Raw genomic sequence first — 23,127 nt, 5'->3', positions numbered from 1 at the left:
AGCTATACTGTCTGGGGGCAACTATACTAGCTATACTGTCTGGGGGCAACTATACTAGCTATACTGGCTGGGGTGACCATACTAGCTATACTGGGGCAACTATACTAACTTCATTGGGGGCAACTAGCTTCACTGGGGGCAACTATACTAGCTACACTGGGGGCAACTGTACTAGCTATACTGGGAGCAGCTATACTGGGGGCAACTATATTACCTACACTAAGGGCAACTATACTATCTATATTGGGGGCAACTATACTAGCTATACTGGGGCCGCTATTCTGGAGGGGGAAGAGAGAGGCAGAAGGAGGGGTCCCAGGTGAGGGAGGGGGGGATATGTCCCCCCTCCCCACCACTGCCTCCACAGCCCCTCCATCTAGCCCTGCTTCCCCCTCCTGGGGGTACAGCCTCCATATCACTCTAATCCCGGGTTCACTTTAAATTAGTTAGCGCCGCCCTCATCTGGTCATGGCCATGCCCATTTTTCGCCGCAGGTTATAGCCACGCCCAATTTTTTTTTTTTATTTTATTTTTTTTTTTTTTGGGGGGGGGGGGGGGGGGGGTGTCTTTTAATACCCAGCACCGGGTGTCAAATGCCCTAGGTACGCCACTGCTTCATGACCCATTTCACATGACTACAATACTTCCTCTTTCTAAACCCAGAAATCATGTGAATGCGAACACCAACACTAGTTATTGATATAACTGTGTTTCTGCTTTTTGCTGTATTGTATCTTAGCTGGAATGTGGTACCTTGTTTAGTTGTGATGTTGTTTAATAAAACTTTGATAAAAAAAAAGAGAAAATAAACGTGTGAGCCGCAGTATCTCGCTAACTATATGTACTGTTTAGACAGCACAACTGTGTGAGATACAAGTTGTCACAGTGAATGGATCATGCCTGTATGTCTCTAGGTAGTGTATGTAGAGGTATTGTGGTTTTGCTTTGGCCCTTTTTGCTGTGTGTTAGCTCGTTGTGAAGCAGGGCAGCTGATTTCTCAGCTCTGAGCTGTCCAGTTGCTGAATCTGTCCTTGTGTTTACATTACAGTTCCTGCAATTCTGGCTTCCTTCACAGCAGATTACCATCGACATTCTCACTGTTATTACACAGATTAGGTTGTTTAAATATTTGGAAACCTGAAGTGCGCTTTTAATGCAAGGCCTAGTTAATGATTAGTGATTTAAAAGCCTCGCAATAAAGCGACTGCTCTGGTTTATGCAAGATCTGATTAGGATATTTGTTTTGTGCTGTATTTAGAAACTCTTCATTGAGGTATAATTGTTGAAAAACTGGAGGATGGAAACAATTAAAATGACAATATGAAGCACTGATGACTTATAGATGATGTATGGATGGCACAGTAGGCAGTATACTATATTTGTCTTAATGAAAATAAGCAGGTACCACTTTTAGAGTAATGATTGGTTGCATTACATAAACTGTTATAATAAAGTAGATCTCTGATTTCCAGCCTGGCGATCCTGTCTAAAAGACGTTTAAAAGTTTTTGCTGGACCGTCAGACGGTAGTAATGTGAAAGAGTGTCTAATCTGCTCCCGTTAGCATTCACGGGCATAGTTACACACGATAGGAGGAAGTACGGTGAGCAGACTGACAATAAGATTGGTCGCAACGCTGTTGACAATATGTAATGTGACAATCACTCACCAATCCCGTATTACAAGGCCACTCTTGCCATGCAGGTCTCATGCACTAGAGACTTCTGGAGGCAAATTCACTGTGTGCGTAGTAAATGGTTAAGATTGGTTGGAGGTACCCATACATGTACAATCCCGATTGTATGTACAATTGGTAAACTAAAATTATTGATTTCGCGCTGGAAATCGGGTAATTTCACTGCCACCACTCTCCGATTTGCTAGGGCGAAGAGACCCTAACGCTATCATAATATGGCAGCCAGCCCAATCACGTCCAACATGCTCCAGTCACCGTTCGAGGGAATAGTCACTTCCATTGGCTTGAAGACTGTGAGCAGTGTGGCGTTAAAGTGAACCCAAATTAAAAATACAAGATTTCAGAAATAAAATCTATTTTCTAAGTTATAATACATACGGTAGCCTTTTTTTCAGCTGCATGCTGACAAATATAAAATATTTTACATGTATCGGAGGAACCCCTCCCTTCCTTTGTTATTGCCGGGACAGAATCCGGCAAACTGCTGGAGTAGGTGGTGTCCGGCAATGGAGGAATTGCTAATGGCTGCCACCTGTTTAACCCTAGTTATGAAAAGAGAAGGGTGAAAAGCATGCACTGAAATGCTCATAGGTTTGAAGGAGTGTATTTATCTTTGTGTCAGTGGTGCAAATAAATATTTTGAATAAAAAAAAAATGTTTGGTTTGGGTTCACTTTAAAGGCTACTTGAGTCCATATATGATGCAATCTCGATTGTATGTACAATCTATAAACTAAAGTTATCGATTCCGCACAGGAAATCGGGTACTAGCTAATCCTAGAAGGAAGAAACTGTTATTTACAACCTAGCTAGCAAAACAACTATTTATAAGCACATAATAAAACAATGCAGCAGCAGTAGTATGATTATTCAGAGGGCAGGTTCATTGTAGCAGCAATCAGATGACCAGAACAGGCACAAGACTGAGCGATAAAATTGTTAATATTATTCTAAAACTACATACACACACAGTCTAATTTAACCCACAGATAAATGTACCTGTCTGGCAGAACAGATTGGTTTGATAGAGAGTAGAGATGAAAGAGAAACAGAATCTCTTAATGTACAGTTCATATACCGTTATTGGTAGTCCATGCGGCAATCACAAGTCTTTGGCGGAAAGTCCAAGATGGCGATTGCCATGCCTTTGTGAGAAATAATCCGTTATTTTGCCAGTGTCCAGCTGGCTGTCGAATGTTATTCAACAAAGCTTTCAGATGAAGGACTTTGGACAGCTGGGCCCATTGTCATTGGGGTTTTAATCCTCACTGAAGATGGGAGGGGTCATGATACATACAAGTCCCACCTTGTGCAATTTGAGTAGGGGCAGTGCCCCATTAGACAGGGAGAGATTTTGGCCCAATTGTTTTGCCCGCTTTCTCTGGGCCCATAGGTCTCATCAAGAAATAGAATGCATATTCACACTCAGCATAATTTTAGAAATCATTTGATACAACACATGCTGGCCATGGATAGCTCATAAAACAGTTCTTGAGTTCCACCGTTTGTAGTACTAGTTCTGGAAGATCCAGTTGGTTGAAAATCTCTCAGAATCAATGTCACGTGAAGTCCAACACACTCTGCGAATTTGAAGGACCTGGTATCTTTGTAACACCAGACATATTACAAATTCAGAAGTCTATGGATTATCATCGACATTTAAAGAGGAACTCCAGTGAACATTTTAGTGTTGGCAGGTGATGTAGCTGCTGCATGGTTTTTGGCAGTTGGAAACAGCTGTAACAGCTATTTTCCACAATGCAACAAGGTTCACAGACAGGAAACTGCCAAAAAAAGTACGTACTTTTCTTGTGGGAGGGGTTTCTTGTGGGAGGGGTTTCACCACAATATCAGCCATACAGAGCCCCCTGATGTTCAGTTTCTGAAAAGGAATAGATTTCTCATGTAAAGGGGGTATCAGCTACTGATTGGGATAAAGTTCAATTTTTGGTCGGAGTTTCTCTTTAAGGGTTACAGCAGGTCAGTTCTAGTTGAAGAACTCAGCTGGGGGTCTTTGAAGCTAGGACAGTAGGGCTAAGTGTCAGCTTCCTGTGAGGAAACGCGGAAAAGCCGCCGCAAGTACTCAGAGTGAGGCGGCTGTTTCCGCGTCCAACATGGCGGCACAACGCGGAGAAACCGCCGCATGCCGTATGGGCAGAGCGGTGGAGTCAGCGTTGGATGCGGCAGATTGCGCGCATGACAATGTTAATGACAGTGTGGTTGGACGCGGGGAGACCGCCGCTTGCTTGGAGAGAAGCGCGGCGGGTCCCGCGCCCGAGTCAGCACATACATTGCAAAACATGTCTGGTGTGGCTGGGACTGATAGTCCACACAGGTTCAGGACGCGCGCGCGCGCTGAGAGGCAGAGCTTATATGACAGCCAGAGGAGAGTCAACTGACCATGCTGGTCAGCTGACATTTTCACCAGTTCTCATTGGTCCAGCACTTAGGGGTGGCGCTGGAGAGCGCTATAGTATATATACTGGGTGCTGGTAATTTCTCTGGTGTCTGGCGTTGCGATCACTACGTGGTAGCACTCAGACCTTGTCAGTATCTGTGTTCTAGATCAGTTTCCAAAGGTGTTGATGATCACGGAGCTTACACCTTAGCTTAGGAATATTGTATTGTATTATTTGTTATGACCTTCTGCCTGCCTGACCATTCCTCTGATCTCTGATTCTGTATCTTGCTATTCTGATATCCTGTTGCCAAACTCTGCTCGTTCCTGGACTCTGTATCTGCCTCCTGATTCTGTACCTTGCTATTCTGATACTCCGTTGCCAAACTCTGCCTGTCCATTGGATTATGTATCTGTCTCCTGAATCTGTACCTTATCTGTCTGTGTGTTACGACCTGGCTTGCCCGACCTAGAGAACTGGCCTTACTGTTAGAGGCAGTTCCCAGACCTGTTAGTGACACCCTCACTGGTGTCACTCACTCTCTGTCCTTCCTACTCTCAGCCTAGCTCCTCCCCGGGAGAGTCTAGGCTAACGGAAGGAACGTACTTCTGTGCAGTATTCCTTACTGCTTCTGTACCTACTTCTGAGGTACAGTCCTCAAAGTATCACTGTTACACCAAACACTCTCATCTCTCAGGTGTCCAGAGGTTAGAAGATATATCTGATTATCGGTGATACTGCAGATCATCAATAATCGGGTATATTCTGCATTCTCGGTGATACTGCAGATCACCGGTAATCAGACCCTCTCTGTGTTACACCGATCGTTACACTTCCCTGCTGAGATCGATGCCAAGCAGTCCCTGCTCTCTCTCCTTTAAATTGGTTCTGTCAAGCTCATATCTGACTTCATCTGATGGGTGAGCCATATACTTTCCAGGAATGTTTGGGAACAAATTCCACACTTAGGTGATAGGTTCCGTAATTGGAAGCTATCGGTGATTGCTGGCAGAGCCAGGGAATAGGGAAAAAAAAGTTGTTTTAAAAAATGTCATTTTGGTTGCTTGCAATGAAACTTGCGTTTGCGACTTAAATGACGCACGCGCGGTTTTCTCGGGAACTGTGTGAGCGTCACACAAGGCCTAGTTAACGATTAGTGATTTAAAAGCCTTGCAATAAAGCGGCTGCTCTGGTTTATGCAAGATATAATTCGGATGTTTTGTGGCGTATTTAGAAAATATTCATTGAGGTATAATTGTGGAAGAACTGGAGGATGGGAACAATTAAAATGACAATATGAAGCACTGATGAAAATATATTAAATCTACTGTATAGACGGCACCATAGGCAATATACTATATATGTCTTAATGAAAATAAGCAGATACCACTCTTAGAGTAATGATTGGTTGCATTATATAACCTGTTATAATAAAGTAGATCTCTGATTTCCCAAACAAAAAGGAAAATTGGTGTTAATGAAATCTGTAAGACCTCTTGAACACTACATGTGATTCCAATTTGTGTTTTTTAATCGATTTTAACATGTGATTCCAATCTTTCGTTACTGCGTGCTGTTTTTTCTGCGTTTTTTTTTCTTTTGGTAGCGTCCAGGGAAAATTGCAAATAGGAATCGCAAATTAGATTTGCCGTGTGCAAGGGGGCCTTAAGGTGCCCATACACGGTTCAATTAAATAGTTTGATTTTCCCGTTTATTCGATGAAAACGATCAAATAGAGCAGAAATTGAAAATATTCCTTTTATTTGATAAGTGATGGATTATTCAGTTTTTCGATAAAAATCTGATCGGATGTGTTGGAAAAATCTGGTTGATTGTTTTGTAAATTGAATGGTGTATGGTAGGTTTGATAAAATAATCTTGGATCGTGTACAGCCACCTTTACAGAGATACAGTACAGCGATGATTACTTTGCTGCTTCTTGGGACACTACGCAGTAGATCTGAATGTTTTATTGTGAAAGGTGCATTGCATGGCTGACTCAGCTGCTAGTAAGATGCGAGTGATCACACCACATACCCAGCATCACGTCCTATGTGTAAGGTCCTTCCACTTAATGAATGTGTCATTGCGCTATACCTAGCAGACTTTCTGCACTCTTATGAACTGAAGAGACACAGGACATTTCTTTTACACTAAGCTGCATATTGTTGCCATGGTTTTGAGCATGTTTTCTAAAAATAAAAAAATCTTGCAGTCACAGACTGGAAGGTGAAAAATAACATTTAATGGCATTCAAATACAAAATAGCTTGTGCAGTGATGACCAATGTTATAGAGATATTTGTATTAAAGTGGGTAGGGCCCCTTTAACATCCATCCTCAGCCCCGCATTGACGATGGGATGCCACGCCACATGGTCTTATAGTCTGACTTCTGGCGTAGGTCTAAATATATATAACAAGCTGCAAGATTTGTTCCAAACTAGGCTTTTGGCTAATTATTCTGATGTTAAATATTTGGTTCTGACCCCTCCTAAGAGACTACCTTCCCAAATCCTGGGGGTGTAGCCAGAGTGAAAAGGTGAGTTTGAGGGCCTTCTTGACGATGTTGGAGGGGGAAACCCAAATGGAGGGAGGTAGGGAGTTCCATAGTGTTGGAGCAGCTCTTGAGAAGTCCTGGATATTGATCATTATCTGTGGTCTAATGCTTTGCATCGGTAGATGAGTTTTCAGCAGATATCTTGTCTAATATAGAGTGCTGTACGGTACTGTGCAATGCCATGACACTATTGGCAGTGCACCGACTCTGCCATCATAAGTTGCACACAGAATGTGCACTCCCAATCAATGCATTATCCATATTTCAAACTGTTGATCAGGTGTGCCCTATTTGAAAAAAAAAACAAGTAGGAAGACTATGTGCTCATCCATCCTTATTTATTGTTAAATTTTAAATACCTGGTTAGGTATCTCTGTAATATACCTTCAGTGTTCTCCCCAAAATTTTTTTCCAGCCGGGTGGCATGAAAAAGTAGCCGGGTGGTGTAAAATGGGCGTGGCCACGAATTGCTGGAAAATGGGTGTGGCAATGACATTTGCGTAGCCAACTGTATTGTAACAGTAACTCAAAAGGGCGCTTTTTCCCCAAAATACAGTTAGGCAAATTGTCCATAAAGGTTTTAAAAATTAAACATTGTTTCCCCCCCACAAAAACAACATATAAGGCAGCATTTCCATTACACCAGATGGCCAATGCGGAAACCATTACTCAGAAATTCAAAAAGGTCAGGCTGGTTGGGTGGGCAGGTAGGTCAGGCTTGTAGCTAGTGAGGTGGATTAGTGTGTTAGATAGGTCAGGCGGCTGGCTAGTGGTATGGGTAGGCAGGTAGGTCAGGCCGGTGGCTAGTGGGGTATGTGGGTGGGTAAGTACGTCTGGCTAGTGGGGTATGTGGGTGGGTAAGTACGTCTGGCTAGTGGGGTAGGTGGGTGGGTAAGTACGTCTGTCTGGTGGCTAGTGAGGTGGATGGGAGGCAAAGTAGGTCAGGCTGGTGGCTAGTGGGGTGGGTGGGTAAGTAGGTCAGGCTAGTGGGGTGGGTGGCAAAGTAGGTCAGACTGGTGGCTAGTGGGGTGGGTGGCAAAGTAGGTAAGGCTGGTGGATGGTAGGTCCGTAGGGTGGGTGGGTAATTAGGTCCGTAGGGTGGGTGGGTGGCATGGCAGCAGGTTGCTCCTTACATCGTGTGGTGTGAGAATCCTATCCTCGGCTGCTTCCTGAGCGTGTCCCCCAGCTGCAGCACTCGCTCCTTGCTGTCAGACAGGGCGCAGGCTGCGGCACTCATCCCTGCTGATTCTCCCGGCTGATATCCCACCATCCGTCTCTGCCAGCCAGCGGCGTGCGTCCCACCATCCGTCTCTGCCAGCGGCGTGCGTGCCAACCACATAGGGGCGGGTCCCCAGCAAGGCAGTCTCCTATTGGCCGGTGGGCAGGGCGGATGCGCGTTGATTGGTGGAGGACGCCGACTCATCCCGCCCAGTTCATCGCTGGGAGAGAAGCTTACTCCACTGTGAGGAAACTTCGTCAAAAGTGTCCCTGGCTCGAGGCTGCGCGGCCGCCATTTTCTCGAGGATCGGTGCTCAGCAGAGGGTAAATACTTGGCGCCGGAGGGGTTTTAAAACAGGCGGACGGGGTTTCAAATCAGCCGGGCGGCCCGCCCACTTAATTAGCCCTGGGGAGAACACTGACCTTTAAGAATGACATCACTGAAGTATGAAGTGTATTCATAGACTAAAGGCATGTGCCTTAATTCAGAAATGTAGACATACATCAATAAGACACAATTTAATCTAGAAATATGTTCAATACATGACTATTGATAGGTGGCAACCTTAAATGCAACCCAAGTAGACTAGAGCTGGAGGAACTGAGGCCATACAGTGATCTGGGCATGGAAACAGCCACTTACCACTGTGTCCGTTACCTGACAAAATGCTCAGTTAGTGGCCGCGAATTGATCTAGTTTGCAGCTTTGCTCCGAATGTAGTATGGCAGCACATGTGCAGTCTTTACTTCTGGGGAAAAAACGCCAACTAGATCTGGGCATGACCACTAACAGCGGAGATTACTGTCACACTGAACGGTCGGTAAGGGACAGAAACATCATAAGTATCTACTCCTATGCCCACATCACTGTATGGCCACAGTTCTGGTGTGGGGTATCCTTTAAATTGATACTTGAAGGAAACCAGAGACAGCAGGAAAAAAAGATTTGATACTTACCTGGGGCTTCCTCCAGCCCCATAAGCATGTGCGAGTCCCTCGCCATCCTCCCACATGCCTCCATTCAGCAGCAATCAACCCCAGTTAGTGGACCTCCGAGTATGTGCAGTAGACCCCGACTGACGCGACTGAGCCAGTTGCTCGGTGCTGATTGTGGCTGACCGCGGGAGGACGGTGAGGGACTCAGACGTGCTTATGGGGCTGGAGGAATCCCCGGGTAAGTATCAATTTTTTTTTTCACTGCCGTCTCTGGTACACTTTAAAAAATGAACTGAGATAAATAATTGTATCTATCCTCCTACTTCTAAAAATGACTTGGATATCCCACAGTTTTATGTTCTGTTTAAAAACTTAAAGTAGATTTATTGTTTTGTATCCCCTGAATGAAACAGTCTGTCCCTTATCTCTGAGTGCTAAAATGTGAACTATTTATCTATCCCCTACTCCCAGAAGCTCAGTTCTCTGCCAGACAAGCTATCAGTGAAAGAAGCTATAAGGTGCGTACACACGAACTACTATAGAGAACGACCGGTCCGTTAGACCCTCCCGCTGGGCGGGCGTTCTCCTGACAGTAGTGCATGTGTACAGTCTATCTGCAGACTGGTAAGGCTGTTTCTGAACGATCCGCTCAGCGGGAGGGTCTGACGGACCCGTCGTTCTCTATACTAGTGTGTGTACGCACCTTTAGGGTGACCATACATGGTACAATTTTTCCTTTTTTTTCGATCAGATAATTTAGTTTGATTATTCCGTTACATTGAATATAAAGATTTTTCCAGCATGTCCGATCTGCTTTTTCTCGAAAAAATGGGATAATCATTCGAATTTCTTGATCGATAAATATTTTCAACTTTCATTCGATCATTTAGATCGAATAAACGGGATAATCGAATGTTTTTATTGTACCATGTATGGCCACCATTAGTATGACTGGAGAAAAACTGTCAGTTCCATAGCTGAATATTAACTAACTTTCAGGCAGAGAAAAAAGAAAATCAAAACAGCATATTTTTGTGTGGTTAACACTGTACATACACATGACTATCTTATCATGTCACCTGTCGCTTACGGTAAGCTTCCTTTTAAGTGGCGTACCTTTTAATAAAGTTAAATTACAGTTTGGCATAACATACAGTAACAAGTTTCCCTACTCTTAATTGGCAATACAGTTATCCTCCTTTCTTTTGTACCAGACTAATGTCATCTGTGTAAAAAAGTCTCCACTGCTCCAGTGCTGGGAGATGCAATGTAATGGGTATGTTTTTAATTTGTACAGTGGAGGATATGAAATGTGTGTGGGTTTAGTCAGGAGACTGTTAATGTGTATATGTGTATATGTGTAACTTTAGTTGATTGCTTGTATACTATGCTGTATACAGTTATATTGTATATTTAAAGGTCTGCTTGAATGCATGCACATTCCTTTAGGTAATAAAAGAAACTGTATAACAATATTGCTATACTAACCAGTCAGGTTTTCATTTTTAACTTTTGCTGCAGGTGTAACCTGTAACGCTAAATTCCTTGGTTGTGTCACTGCACAGTCCAAAGGAATGCAGTTCGTGGAGATGTTTTGTGTTTTGTTTTGTTTTTAAAGACCAACTAATAACATTTATATTTTGCACTTTTCGCCTGGCAAACTCAAGGTGCCACAGCTGCAGCCACTAGGGTGGGCTCTGTTGGCAGTAGCAGTGTAAGGGAGACATGCCCAAGGTCCCCTTGCTAAATAGGTACTGGCCTGAGATTGGAACCCTGGTCTTCTGTGTCAGAGGCAGAGCTCTTAACCAGTACACAATCCAGCCACTGGATAGTGGTAGTTTCTATAAGAAAAAGTACAGCTCATGCTGTTACCTAGTAGGCCAAATCACATCCTTGAATATGAATTTCATTACCAGAATAAGAAGGCAGAGCAGTCATTTGTATTGCCAGAACAAGACAGTTTCAGCATTTGCATATGAATTACAACTGTCATCTGAGGTAAACACTACTTTATGAGCAGTGATTTGTGGGCAGTGTGTATTAAACTACATTGCAGCTATCCACAGGCTGACATGCCTGTCGTCCACAGGCTATCCACAGACTGACATGGAGAAGTGTGTGTGTGTGTGTGTGTGTGTGTGTGTGTGTGTGTGTGTGTGTGTGTGTGTGTGTGTGTGTGTGTGTGTGTGTGTGTGTGTCTACTGCTGGTGGGTCACATGATCGTCATTCAGTCTGCTGCACAAGTCTTGTAGCAGATTGAACAACATTGTCTGTTGCTGAACTGTTAATGAGGAAATGACCAAAGAACAGAATCCCGACATCTGGACTCTGTGCCCGTCTGCTAACTTTCTCTTTGTCTCTCTTCAGTGCGTGCTTTTTATGTGAATACAATATAAAGTGATTAGATAGGAGCAAGGCTCTCATACCTTGATCTGCAGTCCTGTCCTGTCCTGTTCAGTCATTTAGTGTCCAGATTCATGTTATAATGTAATAAGTTCAGTGTGGATCCATTTGCCACCCAGTAATTTTTTGTTATGCAGTCAGTTACTGTATGAAAAAAGCCTTTCTACTATGTCAATGGTTCCTCTCAAGGGTCCTTCTGTACTAGTGCTCTGCAGTAGTGGTGCGATTTGAAATAATCGTACAACAGCCCAAAAATAGCTGCGGTGCAACCATAGGAACAAAATAATGCGACTTCTGGTGCACTTCTGGGAGTCTCAAGACGGCGCACTGCAGCTTGTTACACTGCTGGGGTGCCCAGAGCACTTCCAATGCATCACACCGCAGGCAGTGTGTCATATCTCAGACTTTAATGGCCACTGCAACGAGCTGCAATAGGGAGAGTACGGTGATGTGATGCGGTAAGTGTAAAATGGGTCCTAAAGGAACTGCTGTTAGCATAAGTGTTTCTAAAGGTGGCCACACACGATACAATAAAATGATCCGATTTTACGGCAATTCGAGAAAAACGATCGGATCTCCCGAAAAAAATCGAAAGCTTTTTTTTCATTCGACTGAAAAATACAATTTTTTTTTTATTTTTTTTTATCTCTCCGGAATGCAAGATTGTATGGTGTGTGTTAGATTGTCAATTTATTAATATACACACCCAAGCAATTTTCTCAGTTTCCAATCATTTTTATCATAATTGGGGAAAAATTGAACATAGGTGTGTGGTACATTGGTCATATTTTTGAAATGTTACAATCAGTCAGAAAAATTGATTGCAATTCTTAAATTGAACAGATATTTAAAAAATTGTATGCTGTGTGGCCACCTTTATAGAGAGTTTGACCTCTAATAGATTTGAAAGATTTTGGACTTTGGCTATTAGCCTCGGAATAAGCGATATGTGTGAAATGGCTGTTAGGCTTATCAGCACCCACCGCTGTAGCACTCACTCTGGGAAGAACTTATAGCCAATAGGCTCACTTCAGTTTCATGCACTTTTATTGACATTCACTACCAATAAATGCACTATTGGCAGTGCCAGCAACTTTGTACATTGCAAGCTTTAGTGCATCTCTTCATGGAAGTTTATCATTCGGCATACGTATTACCGCTATCGTCGTTCAGTCGGGCACAGGGGGAGCCAAAAGACTGCTCACCCTGCTACTGCTGAAACTCTGGTAATGTCAAAAACTATTCCCCCTCTGAGTTGTAGCAACCCCTCTGCGCCGCCACACCCATAATAACATTACGTTCTATGGTGGCGCCCAACTGAGCTCATTAGTACCTAAATTCTTTACATTAGCACTCCTTGTAACGGGTCTATGCAAATATTCTGGCCAGTTTCCTTACTTGCTTCCACACTATTTTGGCCATTGGGTTAAGCATTCAATTAGTGCTTTTGAAAATGAATACCGGAGAGGGGACTAGTTCAAAACCTGTCAGATCTGGCAGATTTTGACCACCTACTGTAACAGGAACATGGGGAAAAAGTAATTTATACTGCTTTTTACTCTAGGGGATATCTACATTTTTATATGTATATATTCAAATTTTAAAATGTAGTTGCTCTTTAAATATGTGAACAGGTCTGAATTTTTGGCATCCTATTGACCATCTCTAATATGGAATAATCCTAGTTATGGAACTTAAATTTACTATGTTCATATTAACTATAACCTTAAGTTATGGGCACCAAGTAATCCTGGTAGTAAAATATCAGTATTTAATCATTTTGTTTGCAGAAAAAACACCCATTTTGTTCACTAGGGCCTGGCGCCTAAATTGTCTGCTTCGATAAATTATATGGAACAATCCTAGGCTCTCTGGGTACCCCCATCATGCTTTGCACTATAATAGCATGTCTGATACAACAGTAGTAGTAATTCAGCAACCTGTAATTAATAGTCTGATTACATTCGAGTCATAGGGGGAAACCTTGATGAAATTAAAAGATCTTTACCCCTGTTAACATAATGCGCATTTCATGGTTTAAGTGCTGAGCTTTAAACCTCTTTTTGTTTGTTTGTTTCTTTTCAGCAAATTCCAGATGTCTCTCCAACTGGTCGCTATACAACCTTGGTTCCCCTTCTGTTCATTTTAGCCGTTGCGGCAGTGAAGGAAATCATAGAGGATGTGGTAAGTATTTATAGTCCAATACATTTCCTTAGTTCTTATTGCGCTTAGGTTTGTGCTGAGAAAACACACACATTCACGCACACACACATTCACGCACACACACTCGCACATTCACGCACATTCACGCACACACACTCGCACATTCATTCACGCACACACACTCGCACATTCACTCACGCACACACACTCGCACATTCACTCACGCACACACACTCGCACATTCACTCACGCACACACACTCGCACATTCACTCACGCACACACACTCGCACATTCACTCACGCACACACACTCGCACATTCACTCACGCACACACACTCGCACATTCACTCACGCACACACACTCGCACATTCACTCACGCACACACACTCGCACATTCACTCACGCACACACACTCGCACATTCACTCACGCACACACACTCGCACATTTACACACACACACTCGCACATTTACACACTCGCACATTCACACGCACTGTCACACACACACTCTTTAGAAGTGGGTCCTCAAAGCCAGTCCCCCTGAGATCCTCAAACACAAGACTGCATATACTGTAATGAGCCATTTGGCTGTGAATATATGCGCTGTATAGAGAAGTGTTCAGATCACAGGATGTGCCCAGAATAACAATGCCACTGAAGTGCCAGCAGCTTGTGAGGCCTGTCTGGCCCTGTGGCGTTCTTCAGATCCTCTTTCTGTGTGTCTGAGGAGCCCCTCCACACTGTCACCCCTGGTGCACATTATACAAAGGGGCTTCAACTTGTCAGCTCTCTGTCCCTGCCCCATTTATTCTCCAGTATGGGAACCGCTATATGCCACAATCGCTGCTAATGCTTTACATTTCTCCCTCGTGCTTTCTCTTCTCACTTTATACTGGAGGACGTCTAAAGGCATTAAAATGTGATGGAATGTATGTTCTCAGTGAGCTGATCATATATGTGTCACAGATGATGGAATGTATGTTCCCGGTGAGCTGATCATATATGTTGTGGTTGGTCATGTATGTGGCACAGTTGCTGCTGGCGCAGAGATAAAAAGAACTGGAAATAATGACAGGAAGTAGTTATGGCACTTCTATATCTGCGTTTAAGGGGGGCATAGATGCTTTCCTTGCATTGAAAAACATCCTTGGCTATAATTACAAGGTAATTCCCTTTTGGGGCTAATTGGACCATGCCTTGTTAGGCTTTGCTCACATCTAAAATTGAAATCGCTGGTGGCAGCGATTTTTCAATTTTTGTGGGTATCTTTTTTTCCCTTCCCGGCGCTCAGGTGGGCTTTTTTACACAGCGTTTCTAAAGGGCTTTTGCAGAGCGATTCTGCTTTTTCGCACTTCCTGACGCAAGTCAGGAAGTGAACTTTGACCAGGAAAAGTATAAATACAATGTATTTATTCTTAATAGCGCAAATGCAATTGCTGGATAAAGTGATTTGTGAGCGTTTTGCCCTTTTCCTATACCTTCCATTGTAGCAAAACAACCCCGAAAATGGTACATGCATCGCTTTGCTGAGCAAAAAGGGGACGAAACACGCTGATATGAACTGTCCCATAAGGATACATTGCACTAGCGATTTCAGGGCATTTTTAAAAATTGCCGGTGCTCAAAAAAACAAAACAAAAAAAACACAGCCTGCAAAACGCCATAGGTGTGAACAAGCCCTTAGGCCCCTTTTCCACTAGCAATGATTGCGATTCAGCAAAAGTACAAAATTTTGTGATTTCCCGACGTTTGCGATCGCGATTTTGCTATGCACTGCATAGCAAAATCGCGGCAATAATAGTTACGCCGCGCGATCATGATTTTGTAAAAAACAAATAGCAGTAGTGGAAATGACCTACCGCGATTCCTATGTTAAAAAGCAAACCTTAACGGTTTGCAATTTTGCGATTCAGCAATCGCAAACGTTATAGTGGAAAAGGGCCCTTAGGGATTTTTGACTTCCTCTGGATCGACATGGGATATGTGAGGGTGAAGGCTGGTGTTGTACTGTATTTTCTAGTTGAAGTTGATGGGCGTATGTCTTTTTTTCAACCCAAATAACTACCGGTATGTAACTATGTAAATTTGTAACAAGAACAGTTTATATACATACATATTAGATACACATTGCACTATACACTATGCACTATCATTTTGTTTTCCTATTTTGCTTTCACTCACTAAAGGTAGTAAAACTGTGACAGATCGGACAGGTTCGGGACTAGACCATCTCCTCATGGGGGATTCTCAGACCTGTATGTGTCAGTGGTGTAGGCATTGATTCTGCTGACTTGTGTGATATTGATGAATATTTTCCCTGTCCTTAGGTGCAGAATAGGTTAGTATAAAGATTATCTTGAAGGGATCCCAAGGTTAGAGACATATGGAGGCTTTTCCTAATAAACCATACTAGTTGCCTGGCAGTCCTGATCCTTCATGCATCAGTAGTGTCTAAAATACACACCTTAAACGAGTATGCAACTAATCTAGTCAGACTTCAGTCAGAGCACCTGATTTGCATGCTTGTTCAGGATCTTTGGCTAAAAGTATGGTTGGCAGAGAATCAGCAGGAAAGCCTGGCAATGTGCATTGTTTAAAATAAATATGCCAGCCTCCTTATCACTCTAATTCAGGTTCCCTTTAAATCTGACAGGTCTTTATTTCAAGGCCCATTCATATCTGTACTCCAATTTCTCTCTTCCTCCTCCACCACGACAATTAAACTACCATTTGCCCCACCTACACCTATTAATATATGTAATGGTACAAGACAGGGATGCCCCCTATCTCCCCTCCTCTTGCCACTGGCATCCGCAATCAGAATGAATACTGACATACAGGGTGTAAAAAAAAGAAGCTCTGAATTTAAGATCTCTCTGTTCGCAGACGATATCCTCCTTACCATTACACAACCGTTACTATCCCTTCCAGTCCTACACAATACTATTAAGACTTACGAATCCATATCAGGTTTTAAACTAAACCAGGATAAGACCGAGGCCCTCCCAATCAAAATACCCCCTGACCTATTAACTACTTTAAAGAATTATTACCCATATAACTGGCGAACCAAGACGTTAAAATATCTAGGGATACACCTCTCAACAACTTACTCCTCCCTCTACAAACACAACTTTCCCCCACTAATACACCAAATTCTCCAGGACCTTCATAAGTGGACTCCTCAGAAATTTCTTGGATAGGTAGAATTTATTCACTAAAGATGAATATCCTACCACGAATCTTATACTTATTCGAAACTCTCCCGGTCAGAGTCCCCTCATCCCAGCTGTCTAAGTTGCAGTCCGAATTTTTAAAGTTCGTCTGGAACCTTAAACGGCCCAGAGTCTCCAGATCAGTCCTCCTTTCCTCAAGGGAACAAGGCGGTCTAGCCCTTCCTTATCTAAAGCTATACTATCAAGCAGCCCACCTTAGGCAGCTGACTGAGTGGTCTGACCTGACAGTTTTCACAAAATGGCCCCTCATCGAGGCTACCAGTGTTGCCCCTCTTTCATTAGCTGCCCTCATATGGTCAGAACCGCACCCTAACCTACCCATGTCTAATTTCTTACCTACTATATCATTTACCCTAAGTGTCTGGAGATCAGTTATTCGACTAGTACCCCTGCGATCAAAACCTTCACCACTATGCCCAATCTTGGGAAACCCAGCCTTCTCCCCAGGTATGCAGGACACCTTTAAATCACGATGGTACCACCTCGGGCTATTCAGCTTGCGGAATTGGACCAACCAACTAACGGGTAAACTTATTGATAAATCTGCATTGGTGGATAAAATTACTTTTACTCCCCAGACACTCATGGAATATAATCAGATTAGTAATTTTTTACATCATAACTTTCTTAAATTACCTACATCTACATAACTCTCCTCTTTTGAAAGACTTTGTACCCATAGAGGACACCAAAAAGGCCTTATTTCGCAAATGTATTCAATCCTACAAACTAAATCAGGTACCTATATACCCACACACGATTACATGGCTAAATGGGAATCCGCTTTATCTACATCTATATTACTGGAAGAATGGGAAGATATCTGGAAAAACGCCAAACTCTCTTCTATATGCATACAAACCAGGGAAAATATATATAAAATTTTATTTCGATGGTACTTGACTCCAGATATCCTCTCAAGGATCTACCCTGATCTTCCTGATCTATGCTGGAGAGGCTGTGGCGAGAGAGGCACCGTCGAGCACATTTTCTGGTACTGCCCCGTAATACTACCCTTATGGAAGGAGGTTCAGTCCTTAATTTCCAACGTCTCCGGTGTCCATATCCCTCTAGACCCCCTCCAAATGCTCCTAAGTAAACCTATACCTGACACTAACAAACACACTATGCAACTTATCACCCATATACTGACAGCTACCAGACTATCTATAGCCAAAGCTTAGAAGACTATAGCCCCCCCCAACATTGTTAGATATTAAAAATAGGGTAAACTGGACCAGAACCATGGAACAAATGACAGCATCCCTAAGAGACACTGGTGATAAATTCCATAAAATCTGGGATCAATGGCCATACACCTCCCCAGATTACAATCCCCCTTAGCTTAGCCCCCCCCCCACTGCTAACTGAAAAAAAAACCCAGCCTAAGCCCCTACTACACATTTAGGTCCCTAGACACTTAAGACCCCGGTAGAGGCCCCTACAGGTATTCAACATTATCCACACACTGGACTTTCCTACATAGCCTCAAAACCAATGTGACTTCTCTCTCTCTTTTGTCTTTTCATATAGTTTCTTGATAGGTAATATATACAAGGTTAAATCTTCAAATGTAATAATTGTTACTCTCAAATATCTTATATTTTCTTCTAAAGTCATCACAATCTATCTCAGCATTCTGTTGTCTATGATACGAACATTTCAAAGCTTAAATTGCATGATTATCTACCATCACCTGAGGACAATGAACATAGAAGATGATCATTTTCTCTAGCCACTTCCACTAACATGTGAACTATTCTCAGGAAATTGTGATATGTTCTGTCTTAATATGTGATGACTTTACCTTTAATAATAAAAAAATAAGTGTTACAAAAAAAAAATCTGACAGATCTTTATAGAGGGGGGAGAAATATTACATTTTAATTTGCGCTGTTAGTACTTTAACTCTGCTGTTTTTTTTTTTTTTTTTTTTTTTTTTTGCTACACTGTCCAGCAGTTTCATATGGAGGAGCAAAACCCTGGCTCTCCAATAGACAGTTTGGTGACCTCTTTAAAGAGTAACTCAGACCAAGAATTGAACTTTATCCCAATCAATAGCTGATACCTCCTTTTACATGAGAAATCTATTCCTTTTCACAAACCTACCATCAGGGGGCGCTGTATGACTGATATTGTGGTGAAACCCTTCCCACAAGAAACTTTGAGGACCGTGATACTCCTGGCAGTTTCCTGTCTGAACCTTGTTGCATTGTGGGAAATAGCTGATTACAGCTGTTTCCAACTGCCAAAAAAGCAAGCAGCAGCTACATCACCTGCCTGCAGTAAAAATGTCACCATGTGATAAATGTCAGAATGTAAATCGGGGAGAGGAAAGATTTTACAATGGGCAAACACTGACTAAATCATTTATGCATAATTATTGTAAAAATGAAGCACTTTATTTTATTACATTTTCGCTGGAGTTCCTCTGTAAACCCAGGTTATATAATGTGTAGTTGCTGCATGGAATGGTTGGGAGGAGCAGGGCAGGCTGCTGCTGAATGCATACATCTGAGCTTGTATGCCTGGGCTCTCACCTCTCGCACAAGCTGTGCCTTTCACTAGTAACCAGATCCCTGTTGCAAACGATGACATCATTCTGCTGCAGCCTCTGCTCCTGATTCTGTGCCAGCCTGCAGTGTCTCTCACAGGCACTGTATGGAGGGAATGTTTCTGTGTTAGCATCGCTGTATTTCTGAAAACTGACTGAAAGCCAATAGCCTCTTATAAATAATCTGTGGCACTGGTGGGTAACAGATGCCTGTGCATGATTCAGTGGAGAACTGACAAAATTCATGTGTGGAATTAAGAACATTATCAGGCTTATTTAATAAACAGTATACGGCTCAGATGCTATCTATATGCAAGGTGCCTGTAAAATCCCTCTGTACATTGTTATAGAAACCCGAGCAGTAATAATCAGCACTGTGGAGTCGGTACAGTAATCTTCTGACTCCATCTTCTCAGTTTACGAAACCTCCGACTCCATGTACCCAAAAATTGTTCCTACTCCTTGACTTAGACCCCATAGCCCTGTCAGGGCTATGGAATCAGTACTCAGTGAGATGCAATTAATTTCGTGTTGATGCAGGATTATGCAAATTTGTGCAGCTTAAAAATGGACCAATCAAATTTTACCTCAGCAGGATTTGATTGGTTCATTTTCAAGCTGCATAAATGTGCATACAAATTTGCATAACTCTGCATCAACTCAATATGATTTGCATCTCATTGACCATCCCTAATCAGTACAAAAACAATTTGACTCCAACTCCCACCTCGACTCCTCACTTTATGAAACCACCAACTCCAGTTACCCAAAAATTGCTCAGACTCTGACTTCACAGTCCTGGTAATAATGGATGGCTATTATCAGCATTGCATTTAGAAAGTAGTATCTTACTCATGTCCGTTCAGTCAGGTAATCCTCTCTGTGCTCTGTCTGCAATTGCCCATACCTAAGGTAACCTTCCAGGATGTTTCTAATTCCTGACCTACACCTCATTCAATGGTAAAAGACAGAACCCATCATAAGCAGCAATATGAAAGCTTTGTATTCAAAACATGGAAAATGCATCTCCTGCAGAGAGTAGTGTCAGATGGGACTGCACCTCAGATGATTTCCTGCTAGCTGTACATCTGAGAATTACAGCATATTTCTTACAAGAAGGCTCCCCCAGGCTCTGTGAACAGGCTGTGAGCTTGTGCTGTAGAGAGAGAAGAAACCCAATTAACACTCCACTGAGGAGAAGCAGACTCTGTGTTTGCAGACAGTAAAGGTGGAAGTGGGGAGTTCACATTTTGCAGAAGATTTGCCAGGGGATCATTGGATCGTATGAGCTATGAAATCCAATGCAAACTACTAGTTGAGGGGAGATGTGCCGTACCTCTTCTGAAAGCATGCTATGTTTCCTGCAAGCAGATCTAAAACTAAATGTTCTTATAGACCTTCCTAGGGACTAACAGGACAGTTATATGGACCCTCTCAGTGACAGTCATGCTGTTTGGTTTGGCCGCAGATTAAATAATGCGGTAGTTATATAAGGGAAAAATAAATAAATAAATAAACTTCATCCCAGTCATTGGAGCAAATTAGTCTGTTACTTCAAAATTATTTCTTATTATTATTTATTGTATTTATAAAGCGTCAACATATTACGCAGCGCTGGACAATAAATAGGGAAACATACATTGTAAACAAGGGGTGACAGACCGAGAGGTAGCAAACGGTTATACAACATAGCACAAGGTTATACATGCAAACAAGGTGTAAAATGTGATTTACAGAGGCGCAGCAATTCAAGTCCGAATTAGTCCATGAGAAGGGTTTCATTTCTGGGGTAGCAAGATTAAGAAGGACACACTAAGGTGTGTGTGTGTGGGGGGGGGGGGGCTGCCAAAGGCTTACAATCTGAAGGGTGGAGGAGAGACACATAAGGTAGGGCTGTGGAAAAGGTGGGCTTGCTTGAAGGTGTTGGAGGAAAGAGCGAGTCTGAGGGGGAGTGGAAGGGAGTTTCATAGGGTGGGGGCAGCTCTTGAGAAATCTTGTAGGCGTACATGGGAGTGAGAAATGCGTGGGTAGGTCAGGTGGAGATCATGGGTCTGGCAGGTATATATCTGTTGATGAACTCAGAAATGTAGGTTGTGCAGGTCTTGTGCACAGATTTGTAGGTAAGGCACAGAATCCTAAAGCTGATCCTGAAGCAGATAGGGAGACAGTGAGGCAGTATAGGGCTTAGCAGAGGGGAGAAGTGGAAGCAGAGCGGTGGGAATGAGGGATGAGCCTAGCTGCTGCATTCATGGCTGATTAAAGGGGTGCAATGCGTTTCAAGGGGAGGCCAGACAGTTGGGCATTGCATTAGTCAAGGCGGGAGATGAGGGCATGGATGAGAAGCTTGGTAGTGTCTGGGGTCAGAAACTGGTGGATGTTGGAGATGTTACGAAGGTGGAAATTGCAAGCTCTGGTAACATTTTGGATGTGGGGGCTGAAGGAGAAGGCAGGGTCTAGCGTGACGCCCAGGCAGCGGGCCTGGGAGGTAGGGTGGATGGTAATGCTGTTGATAGTGACGTGAATATATGGGAGGGGTGGTACAGCACGGGGCTGACAAATTAGGAGCTCAGTTTTATCCAGCTTAAAGCGGACCCAAACTAAACAATTTTTTTAATTCAAAATATTTAGTTGCACCACTCTGACACATACAAAGATAAATAAACACTCCTTCGAGCCTATGAGCATTTCAGTGCATGCTTTTCACCCTTCTGTCTTCATAACTAGGGTTATACAGGTGGCAGCCATTAGCAATTCCTCCTTTGCGGGACACCATCTACTCCACCAGTTTGCCGGATTCTGTCCCGGCAATATGAAAGGAAGGGAGGAGTTTCTCCAATATATGTAAAATATTTTTTATTTTGTCATCATGCAGCTGAAAAAAAGCTGCTATTTATTATTATAATTTAGAAAATAGATTTTATTTCTGAAATCTTGTATTTTTAATTTGGGTCCACTTTAAGCTTCAGGAACCTAGCTGACATCCAGGAGGAGATGGTTGAGAGGTAGGAGGAGAACCTTGTCCATGGTGGAGGGGGAGAGATCGGGGGTGTGGAGATAGATCTGGGTATCATTTGCATATAGGTGGTATTTGAAGCCCAAGGAGGAGATGACTTTGCCGATAGAGGATGTGTAAATTGACAACAGTAGGGGACCTGAAGCTAAGAACTGTCCTGACACACTGAAAGTTTCTGTTAGAACTCATAGTTGGCCCCCAATGTGAGCCAGCAGTCATAGGTGGTGACCACAGTCTGAGTTGATCAGTGCATCTGCCAGTGATTAGAAAGTACTGCAAAACTGAGGACATACTGTGTGGAAAAAGCATTCTGGGGAGTTCAGACCCAAAAGGATGCTTAACAGCAAAATATGCACCGGAGAGCACTGAAAACCTGGGGCACAGGATCTTTGTCAAGCTATATTGACATTTATGGTACCACTCACTGTTTTGGCATTCCTACTTCCCCAATACCCACCTATGTACGCTTGGTTCTTTTTTGCCCTCAAGCTAAGTGGGCCCCAGTCCTCCTTTGGGGTAGGCATCGGAAAATTTGATTGACACAGCAGTATATAAAGGTCTTGCTCCTTGATATTTACAGTGGCATATGAATGGACTTGCTCCTAATTTACTTGCTTGCCTAATTGTCATTCTTGGCAAAATCTTTCCATGTTCTGTCTGAGCAGAAAGTGCTAGAAATTCTTACACACGAGGACCAAGAACAGGAATAAAGATCCGCTTTCTCTATATCAAAAATGAAAATACGTTTTTTTGTTTTTTCTATGGATTTGAATGGACTTTTATAAATAAGCCTCTTAAAGTTAGCTAATAGTTTATAAAATCCGGTAAACTTGTCACTGCCAATCAAGTATTAATCTTACTACAGTAAGCTGGTGAAAGCAGAGAACTGAATTGTATGACCATTTCTCTTGAGTAAGGATATGGAATATCATAGTAAAACAATACCGGT

General features: G+C 42.8%; 1 protein-coding gene across 6 annotated transcripts in view; it reads left to right on the top strand.

The window, feature by feature from the left end:
- Positions 1 to 23,127, top strand: part of ATP8A1 (ATPase phospholipid transporting 8A1) — a 354,609-nt gene that overhangs the window by 91,947 nt on the left and 239,535 nt on the right. For 5 of the 6 annotated variants that reach the window (XM_068278517.1, XM_068278515.1, XM_068278516.1 and 2 more), the window contains one exon: positions 13,294 to 13,392. In XM_068278517.1, the coding sequence (XP_068134618.1) occupies positions 13,294 to 13,392 (99 nt within the window). Of the gene's footprint in view, positions 1 to 13,293; positions 13,393 to 23,127 lie in introns of those variants that run through there. The other variant, XM_068278519.1, reaches the window with a different exon arrangement.

Source organism: Hyperolius riggenbachi, chromosome 1 (genome assembly GCF_040937935.1).
Source record: "Hyperolius riggenbachi isolate aHypRig1 chromosome 1, aHypRig1.pri, whole genome shotgun sequence".
Classification (NCBI taxonomy): domain Eukaryota; kingdom Metazoa; phylum Chordata; class Amphibia; order Anura; family Hyperoliidae; genus Hyperolius; species Hyperolius riggenbachi.
Note: the sequence above shows the minus strand (reverse complement) of the source record. Positions and strands in the feature narration are given on the sequence as shown.